The sequence below is a fragment of the Chaetura pelagica genome, unplaced genomic scaffold, assembly GCF_000747805.2.
Source record: "Chaetura pelagica isolate M959 unplaced genomic scaffold, ChaPel_1.0 scaffold249, whole genome shotgun sequence".
NCBI lineage: Eukaryota > Metazoa > Chordata > Aves > Apodiformes > Apodidae > Chaetura > Chaetura pelagica.
The window spans coordinates 276,195-287,055 of record NW_009954538.1 but is presented as its reverse complement, the minus strand read 5'-3'; the positions used below and the strand labels follow the sequence as shown (position 1 = coordinate 287,055).

At 40.0% G+C, this 10,861-nt stretch overlaps 1 protein-coding gene across 1 annotated transcript in view; it reads right to left on the bottom strand.

Moving 5' to 3' along the window:
• Positions 1–10,861, bottom strand: part of CABIN1 (calcineurin binding protein 1) — a 108,776-nt gene that overhangs the window by 32,098 nt on the left and 65,817 nt on the right. The window contains exon 29 of the mRNA XM_010004853.1: positions 3–44. Coding sequence (XP_010003155.1) covers positions 3–44 — 42 coding nt within the window. The remainder of the gene's footprint in view (positions 1–2; positions 45–10,861) is intronic.

Sequence of the window (10,861 nt, the reverse complement as noted above, 5' to 3'; positions counted from 1 at the left end):
CTGCCCGGGCGGTCGATCTCATCCACGGGGATGCGCCAGATTCCCTGCAGAGAAAGGAACAGGGGAAAGTTCTAAAGAGGGATACAACTGAAAAGGACAGGAATCTTAAAATATGGGTCAGATTCTGCAGCACACTGAATTTCACTGAGGGTAAGGGGAATAATGGACAGACAAATGCTGTGGTTCTTCACACAAGGAGATTCAAAGGTAGCTGATTCCTGCTAGCAGCAGAAGAGGGAGGCTTGCAGGAGCACAGCACACCTTCTAAATATGCTTCTGAACTATTCCCAGAGAAAAGCAAGCAAAGCCTAAATTCTATCGTGCATTTTTCTTCAATGTCTGTGAACAGACACTTGGCTTCCTAAGCCAAAGCTCAACTACCTTAAAAAACTAGGAGTAACTTAAAAAAGTTTTCCTGGCCTGAAAGCTGCTTATGCTTGTGCAGCCACAGCAAGTTTCTATCTTCAAATAATCTATTACTAAATGTTTCAGGAATTCAGTTTGTGCTTCAGTATCATCAGTGTTCACCATGGCACTAACCAGCCTGATAGAAAGAATCAGATTCCTCAGCAGTATCCATTTTTCAGTGGCAGATTCAAATAGTTGTGCGTACATCCTGAGCCTTCTAACTAAATTTCTGGGACAAGGGAATCTTTGGGGAGCCGGGCAGTAGACTGAAAGAAAATATAATTTAATTACGGTTAATCAGCTCAGATTCTGCAATGTCCAGTAAGTCTAAGGAATCCTTTTTCAGGTGTTTTACATGGATGCTGTCAACACATTAGTCAAGCATATTTGAAAAAAATGCAATGCAATTACTACTGTGCTTGCATGTTAGTATGGAACTTACATTATGACATTTCAAAAAAACTGCTGTTACATCAGTGCAAACCCTCCCCTCATGTTTTATTCACTTCTGAAACTTTCCCTGTATAAGATTAATATCCTCTGGTCATATATACCATTTCGTGACAATGCAGGAGAGTCTCATTAACAGGAGTATCTGACAGAAACCAGTTCAGAGAGCAGGATACACAAATATTTACTCTTTTATCCTTGTTTAAAGGTCTTGCTTTGATATTTTTAGCTTTACTTTCAGTGTGAGCAAAATTCTTCAGAGCTTAATGCAAGGTGGAAGCAAAGACGATAATTACTGCAATCATAAATGACATTTTGCCACACAAGAAGCAGGTATGTAACTGGCCTGTCTACAACAGACCCTCCCCCTACACGTCTTCAGAGAACCTGCAGTTCTACACCATGGGATGTACAGGAACTTGGGAAAAACAACACACAAGTATCAGTTTTTTTCTCAATAGAAAACAATTACTTCAACCAGATATAATGCACACTGGTCTGCCAAATTTTCTTACTCTTGCCTTTCCTCATGCTCTCTACTCTTACTCCCTAGTGATCACAGAAAAAGCCATTTTTCCTCTTTAATCCCTGAAGTTTTCTTTCAATTTTTTTTATAGCTTCCCTTTCCCAGAAAGTACCTAAAACTGTACTATGACTGACTACTGAGGCACAACCATCGCTTCCTCCTATCCCCAACTACCCAAGTTCACAAGTACCTTTTGTACAAGCACCTTCTGTGGGTTGATGACAAAGATGTTATCTGCTAGTGCAGCTCAGTAGCTCTCAAGCCTGTACAGATCTTGTAGGCACCAGTTCTGTAAAACTGCATGTACTTTATTCAGATAGACCAGCTTTTTCTTCCCCCAAACTACACAATGACTTTCCTTTCAGGCTACAGTGGAAACACACATACACACATTTTGGAGCTGGTATTTTTTGCTTCTCTGCACAAACGTAAACTGGGTTTCTGCCAAATCCTAAAACAAGTGAATGCCTCATAATGGCAGCACACTGAACAACCTCTGTAGCCAATTTAACTATGCAAAACAATTTATGGTTAACTTATACGCATACTGTAGGAACAGTGGGCAGCCAGAGTAGGTTCCTGGTCTTTTTCAGCATTATCTCATCCTTCATTTGAATTATGCAAGCTCACTCAGCTTTCAGACACCATATCTGGACTCAGTTGCAAATAATTTCTCACAAGTCCTGTGTATACACTTTTAATGCTACCCCGGAAATTTCAACACTGTAGTAAAACCATTTGCAATGACAGAATATGCTAATTGCAGCCAGAAAGCCATGAAAGTGACAAAGTCCATCTGATGGAAACAAAAGTTGTGTATTCGAGGGAATGCTGCTCTTTTGTCTTTCTACAACAGAGCACATTGGAAGAGCTTAAATTGAAACGGGCACCAGAAGTGTCTAAGTTTACTTTACCGTTGCAATTACATAAGAAGGTCTGATTTTAAAAGGAATGTTACTAACTTTTCATGTGTTGACTTGCAGTTTTACCAATGCAAAACAGCAAGATCAAGATTACTGTCCTATTATATACCTGCCTGTTTCACAAGCAGCCTCAAGCCAAAAGCAGAAAGTTACCTGCCATCAGGAGTCAGAACAATTTTCATTCCAACCACTGCAATGTTATTAAGTAATATGCAAAAACATGTGCATTAAAGTGAGTTTATCAAAATATATTTCATGAGTGATGTTAAATCTTTTTAAGATTGTTTCTTTAGTCGCCGACTCAAATTGCAAGCAGTCTCATTCAAACCTCTCCCAAAGAGAAGCTTAGGCCCATGAGGAATGAATTTTTCCATTCCTAAGTATCAATAACCTTCAAAAAGAACACTTCTGAATTCAGATCATATACTGGAATATTTTTTTTAAAAGCCTAACGTTCAGCTTTTTAAACAATACTTATGAAAGATGCAAATGCAAAGCTTGTAATGAAATCACTAGGGAGGAGTCTGGAAAATGTTATTCAGTTTAGCTAAAACTGAAGTTTTCATATAATTAAAAATTCAATTTGTTAGCAAAGTACCTTCCTTGAAAATACACACACAGAGGAGTGCAGATCCTTGTGACAAACATTTGCAGTTCTTTGAAAGGTTTTGTTACTGATCATCACCACACAGGCCACTTGACAAAATGTCTCCAGCTCTGGCTACGGAAAGGATTTCACATCCAGCACTTCACTGCTGTTTGCTGGCCACCGTGACTGCAGCTGAAAAGTTCTCCTCCCTTCTGCAACAGCCAGAGAAGCTGTTTACATGAAACCAGAGGAAAGAGTAAGACACTTCCAACAACTCCAAAATGCCTCTCAAGATCCAAATCATCAATGCTCTCCATGCTTTCCTGGCTAAACAAACACTCTGTAAGAGCTGGGGCAGGGGAATCAAACCTGACAGGCACTTACAGAAAAAAAAATAAATATAGGAGTATCAGAAAATTCTATGGATAATTTAATACTGAATTTTAAATTAAATATGAAAGTGAACAATTAAGTCAGTAATTTTTTTCAGCTTGAAACCTGCTGCACAACCTCCCCTTGCAGAAGAATCTCGGACTCAGGGAGGAGAGTGACGAGAAGAGGTCCATGCTGCACAGGGCTCTCTAAGCATGAGCTACAGCAATAGTGGTTACTTTAAGTTCAGTCACTGAAAATAGAAAGGAAGGAAGTGCTTATTATTCCTCCATGCTGCTTACTCTAGAACTTTACGGGAGGGGATTCCCTGGGGTTTAGGAATGCCTCTCTGAGGAGGAAAGGCTGACAGTTCTCAACAAAACCCAAACTTCTCTGGGGATGGCTGCTGCTGACACTGCAGAGATTCCAAGTAAGCCATTTTCTCAGCAGAGATCAAAGTTACACTCTCTCAATGCTCTGTGACTTCTCTTAAGGAAACAAAGAAATGGCAGTCAGACTTCAGATGGTCCAATGCATGTGTAACAAGTAAACACAGAAAACAACTACTGGTACAGTTGAAGATCTCCAATCACTTATGACGCAATTCCCTCTTTTTCTTCTTTTTTCCAGGGTCCCCAGAAGTGCAAGTTGCACCACACACAACAAACAAAATTCCACTGCTGCCTTCAAGTGACCAGAGCAAACCCAAACACTTCTTCCAGCAGTGTTTGTCAATCTCAGTAATGTCCTATTAAGAAGAGCCTTTGCTAAAAACAAATCTAATTTAAATATTGTTTAAAGATTATTACAAAATATTACAAAGCTAAGAAAGCAACTACTACAGTGATGCAGGGAAGCCACGGATTAATACTGTAAGAACCTACCTAATATTTTAAAATCAGAAGTTGAAATCAGCACAATTACATAACCCCTGGAAAGCTCATATTTTCCTAAACACTTTTTTTTTTAGTCTGTGTTTTTAATACAGGGCTAAGCACACCCTACTGCAATACTACTAGCTTTACTCATGTTCTCTCTTTATAATTATCTAGGTCAACATAAGATCTTGCAGTGGGAACCTGAAAAGGAAAGGAATATGGTTCAAGCTGAATGGTTTCAACACACAATATTCGAAACCACATTATTTTCAGGAAAAAAAAGTACAGCACGGACCCCTGAATGTCCCAGCTCCTCCTCCCTGCAAGCACAGTTCCATTTAGTGTTGAACTCAGCAAGCTTGACTCATGACTTCCTGCTAATTCTGAGGATAACTATTAAAACCACTGCTCCCTCCTCCATTTAGCAAATTACTAAATCACCTTCTCTCATCCTATCTTAACACGCTCCCATCTCTTATTGTTTTACTCTGTCACCTGATTCTGGCTTTTCTTCTTTTCTACAGATAATTCTATTGGTTTTCTTCCTCAATTCCTCATTTCATCCAGACTGCTATTCAGGATGTAATGGAACAATTCCATTCCCTGTGAACAGGAATTTAAGTGGGTACAAAAGTATTAAGAAATGAAACCAGCTACATTCAGAATATTAAAATTATTAGCTGCAGGGACTTGTGTCATCAAGGAGAAAAAAAAAAAAAAGCAGTCCTTGCTTTCTGTAACAGCCAATTTCAGAAAAACCTTACTAACTTTTTTAGGTATTTAAGCAGAACTCCTCTTGTCTGCTGTAAGTCTTGTTCATGTTTGACAGTAACACAATATCAAAAAACAGAATGATAATAAATTACACATCAGCCTGGAAAAGGAAACAAGCAAAACTGCAGCAACTTCTTTTTAATAAGTCAGAACCAAGCAGATTACAATTCCTGGTCTACAAGGTAAATACTGTCTTTACTTTATTCTTTTTTAAATGCACACACACCTGTAAGTGGAGCAGCACACATGCCTTCTGGAAGAACTGTGGAACTCTGCAGCATTATTTTAGCAAGAGAGCAGCATAAAAAATGTTGACAAATGAAAATGCTCCACATGTTCCAATTATCATATGCTGATAACAAAACATAATGGACAATTTTCACCCCTTATTTCTCTCTTCAATGTATAACATATTTCCAGTCTTAAATTTCAGATTTTTCCATATCTACAACAACCATTTTACAGTTGACTTGACATTAAATTGCTTTTAACCCTACAAAAAAAACACCCAAGCCATGCCCACTTGGAGAGACTACTGTGTGTGAGACTGAGTCAGAGACACACACACACGAGGCAGGGAAAGGGAGTAATTTCCTCGCTGCATAAGCAATTATGTAAAACCAGAAATGCCTCGTTAAGATGATGAGTTACAAGTTCAGGTGGAATGAGTGAAACAAAAACTGAATTCTACAGATAACCTTTGCAAAACATTGGGTTTGGCCATTTGCCAGGCAGAATCTAGAGGGTTTTGTTCACTAAAGAGGATTGAGGATTTTTTTTTAACTCAGATGGTTCCCATGTACCATCTGATTTACACAACCACGTCAACATAGGGAAATGGCTAACTAGACTATTAAAACAAAAGAAATAAAGAATCCATTTTACTCTATGGCTGCAATAGAAAAAAGAAAGCAAAAAAGAGTAACAGGCTTTTCTCTTAAAGCCTGTTTTGAAGGTGCATTCCTGTTCCAGCAACAACACAGCTGTGCTCCCCCACAGTTCAACGTGCCTGAGGCAGACATCACCCACTTGAAAATCCAAGAAACACATGAGGAGTAAACACAACATTCCCTGGATTAAGACAACTACTATGCTACTCTTCCTGGTTAACACCAACCATGCTGGTTGAGTATCCTTCCTCAGAGTACTCTAAGAAACAATCCTTAAGATCCAGGGTGGTAAAGCAAAGGTGAACTGAAAAGACAGGTGTGAAACACTAATGATTTTTTTCTTCTTTTGCCAACATGGACAGCTGGACAGCTTTTCAAGCTGGAAGGCCTGCTTTGATAAGCACAGTTCTGGACAAGATAATTATGTACATTTATTGTCTTTCCTCCAGAAGTTGTTCCCTTCTACCAGCTGTATTTTAGGAAAGAGAGAAAACGAGATTGGCTAGCAAAGGAATTAAATTATCAGCAGGTTTCATTCACTGTGTCTTGTAGCCAATCTAGGGTTTAAGGAGGTTTGCCACAGGGATGCAGAAGAGAAGTCATCAAAAGATTTAGTCAAGCATTTATACCTGCTCAAAAGAAAACACTGAGAAAGGTGTTTGCTCACCCATGGTGGAATTTCTGATTATGACTGTTAACTCAGTATCTTTTTTGGGAATGCATTTTGGTTTATGTCCTGTCCATGCCTAAAAGAATCTGGAATTCTTTCTTTGTGAGGTTAGAAAGCACAGATATCCAAAGAACACAGAAAGCTTCTAGACCTTCTAATAAGCAAATAACATGATGCAGAAACCCAGTGAAAGAATACAAAATCCCTGACAGGAAAACCTAACCAGGATTTTTCATTTCTTTAGGCATTCTCAGAGGCCAGATGCAGGACGATCTCTTTACCATCTAAATAAATGGTTATCTGAGCACATCTAGAGAGTGACAGGGGTTCTGGTTTTGCCTAACAGACAGCCTTTAGTTGTATTAGGAGGATTCTTGTGCTTATATCTTTTCTGTATATCTGCTACAACCAGACTGCCTGGCATCAGATGCAAATGGTACTCAAAGCTAATGAGAGAAGCTTCATACAGTCCATGAATCTGCCTGGAAGTGGGCAGGCTCTTGCATTACCCCCCTGCAGGCATTAGCAAACTCTCATTTTTCAACAACATGTGGGATTCATTTAAATCGAACTCCACATGTCTATAGTATAGACACACACATTTAATGATATCAGCTAGAAACCTCTTACAGAGAGAAAAAGGCATTTAGGGGATGTGGCTCACCCTGAGCTATTACAGAATCTACCTTATGATGAGATGAGCTACATGCTAGAGAGGACTGTCTCCCCTGAATGCAAAATATGACAGATAAGTAATTAAAGATGATGAATGTTAGGGGAGATAAATGCCAACTGGCAAATCTGCAGGCAGTTCTGATCTCTACCAGTACTCATTCTTATATCTAAAGGAGGTGCTGCAGAAGCAGAGAACTGGGGCTAACACAAGCCTGGTAGAAGCTGTGAGCTTCAGAGAGAAGGGCAAGTTTCAGAGTAGTGAGATATTTCACCCAGACCCATACACTTCTGTAAGTAGACTGACCCCATCTCCATAGGCATTACAAAGTAAATTTCTAGTAGAGTACATGCACTTAAAGTTGTATTAGATTCTACTTGGCACAGGGAGGGTTAACTCAGACTAATTTTAAGAAAATAAAAAATGGCTTCAGAGCACAGAATTATCAATTATGATCTTTACCAGCATCTGGTAATACCCCCCCAAAAATTAACCTTTCAAAAGAGAACATTCTTCCTCAGCAACCTGTTGGCACAGCTTCTCAGCTGACCTGATAAGTATGAAAAAGTAAGTCAGTTCAAGGTGATGCAAAACAAAACCAGAGAGATTTGTGGACTGTACCTACTGCAACTTGATCAGCAAAGAGCCATGTTGTCATGAGAAGGTGATATGATCAATATGTATTTGTAATGACTACCCCTGGTTGAGAACTAGCAATGTTTCATCAAATTTTCATTAGAGTTATGACTTCAGACTCATGTTTAGTAGCTTAGGACCCACAGCCGTCAATGTATGTTTAAGTAGGGGTTTTGCAACTAATAAAGAAACAAATTGATATTACAGAAAAAGCTAATAAATTTCACTGTATAAGCTCTGAAGTTCTTTACAAAAATTAAGAGAGCTGTGTATCAGTGTATAACGAGGAACTGACAATATTAATAGCATGAGTATACACAAGTATTACCAATCTGGAGAAAATATAAAATGCCATACATACCAGCAACAGTACTAAAAAAATTATACTCAACTGTTTGCTATTAGCCATCAAATTCTAAAAGCCTTTTGGAGAGCAACAAGAATGGCATGTTTCATCACCAGCCAGAATTTTGTTACGTGCACACAATCTGAAAGCACAGAGAAATACTTGCGTTTTTCATCAATGTTGAGAAGAACAAAAGCAAAGGAGAGCTGAAATGAAAATTTTTAACTCCTCTACTGTTCTGAAAGAGGTAAAACAACAGCAAGAACTAGTGGAAAAGCCTTTTACCTCAAATCAGAATCCTGTGAGACCTGGCAAGGGTTCCCTACTCTTTTTCTTTAATGCTAGTTCTATAAACATATGTGTTTGCAAATACATGACTTAGTCCATATTTGAAGGTCACAGTTCTGTCTGGGGTTTCATACAGTGTTTGGAATGACAGAAGTACACATCCTGGATTTCAAACTGTTTGTCAACTGAAGTTGAGGGCAGGAAGCAGCTTATTTGAAATAGGTAATAAGAAACAATACTCTGTATTAGGAGTTATAAATCAGAAAAAGATCTATGCAGTTGCAAAAAGGAGACACGCCTCAGAGAAGACATATTCTCTCAAACAACTAAAGCTCTGCATGAGTTTGCACATTTCATCCTCACCAATTAAGATCTTCAATAAGTTATTAGGAGCTGACAGATAACTTTTGTTACCTCTTCTCCCCTCACTACAGCAGTGTCCAAAGAACACTTCCTTTCTCTGTCCAGCAAGTGGAGGCCCTGAACGAGTCCTGACTGCTATAAAAGGCAAAAAAATCTCTTAAGTGTTATACACTCCATAGCTAACCTCAGAATATCTTTTCTCCACTGATACAGGAATTCACACAATTAAAAAGAATTTCATTAACTCAGTTATTAAAGTATTTTACTTTTTTCTTTTTTTGGGGGCTGGATGGGATGGGTTAACACCTAATGCTGTCTTCCTTTCAGAGACTTTGAAGGCTTCCTCAGCAGTACAGAGTTTAAAAGCAAAGAAACAAAAGCAGCACTTCATCCGATTGTAACAGCCAGTGGAAATGTCTAAATCAAGTAAACAGGTAGACAGCAGCCTGCCTAGCACCCCAACTGAAGTTGGCATATCTTTGATACACCAGAGGAACAAGACATTGCAGAGAAGCTATAATTCAATTACCCTATTTACAGTAATGTAAATCACAGTATACACAGGGGATCTTCAATATTCATCTAGCAGCAATACTACACAGCTTAATCTAGCACAAGGCATGGCAGTGACTCAGTGAGCTAGGCAGGGTACACTCTGCTGGTGTTTGATTTCAGGGGTACTGCAAGATAGGAATTATTTGTTTGAGAACAACCAGAGTAATTATTGAGGGGAACAAGGAGTGAGGAAGGCCTCAACATTTAGAGTATTTCAGACCCCAATAAAGATGCTAAAACCACACAAAAGTCCTATTAATAATAACAACCAGAATATTATCTCGGTATTCAAGATGTCAACCTGAACATGCTCCAATAAAAAAAGACACATCCTGCAGATTCCTGGGTAATAAAAACCTCCACAGCATATGCTTTAATTCCTTGATCTGCTTCATGCAAAACATCCATAGCACACACAAAAAATCTGCCATTGCACAAACAAACACATGCTGCAGTAAATTAAAAAAATAGAAACATGAAGCTGCCACAGCCAATGCTGCAAACAGCATGTGGCACTTGCTTTATGCACAAACCCAGAATTTACTGCAATTAAGACATATGTTCTAAAATTATAAACATGTGACCAGACAGAGCTGACTGGTTTTAACAAACTGCTAATCAAATTTGAATCCTCTTATCCTCTTTCTCTTTAGCTGAATGAAGCAGCAACTGCTACAGCACAGTAGCTCATGCAAAATAGATACTGAACAACAGGCTTTTCTGTTAGGTCACCGTTAAGAAGGGGAATCTCCAGGGTGAGCCTGGCTGTCGTAGGCTGAACAGCAGAGAGAGCACACCAGAGATCACCGCTGGGCTGCTCTGTGCCAGACATGATTTTTACAGACCTACCGTCTTCTTTTTTTTCTTCTAGACATGAAAGCCTCCCCTTACAAGCTTTAGGGCTGAATCGAACATGAGGGTGCTAAATAATTCATTCCACTGAGGGGGTGGAAGAAGGAGACTGAGAAATCCCAAACAATGCAGACAGAAGAAAACAAAAATCCCTCACCCTTTCGTCCCCCCATCCAAACTTCTCTCGGCTTCTCCGTTTCCCATCGCTCTCAGGATTCTCCTCTGCGCAGTAAAGCAGATCTGTTACAGCCTCTAAGCGAAGGCGAACAGACCTAATGAAATCAGTATTTCCCAACCACGACAGTAAATGTCATCAGAGCACATCTCAAGCTGCCCGGCGCTGTGGGTGAAGCCTGCGGGCGCCCGGAGCCCGCCCAGCCCAGCCCCGGGGAAGGGATTCCCCGCGTAAAGACCAGCTGTTCCAACACCCTCGGGCAAGCCAAATGGGAAGGGGCACAGGCACGCCGCTCCGAGAAACGCCTTGCAATCTGGGGAAGCCGGCAGCTATTTGTGCTTGTAGCGGCAGAGAGAACGCAAACTTATTTCAACACCGCATCTGTCCCCGCCGGAGCTCAGGGAGGGCCCCGCGTCTGCTCTCGCCACAACGACCGGCTCCCCCAGGGGCATCAACCCCCAGCCCAGCAGCCCCGGTACGTTTCTCCGCCGAG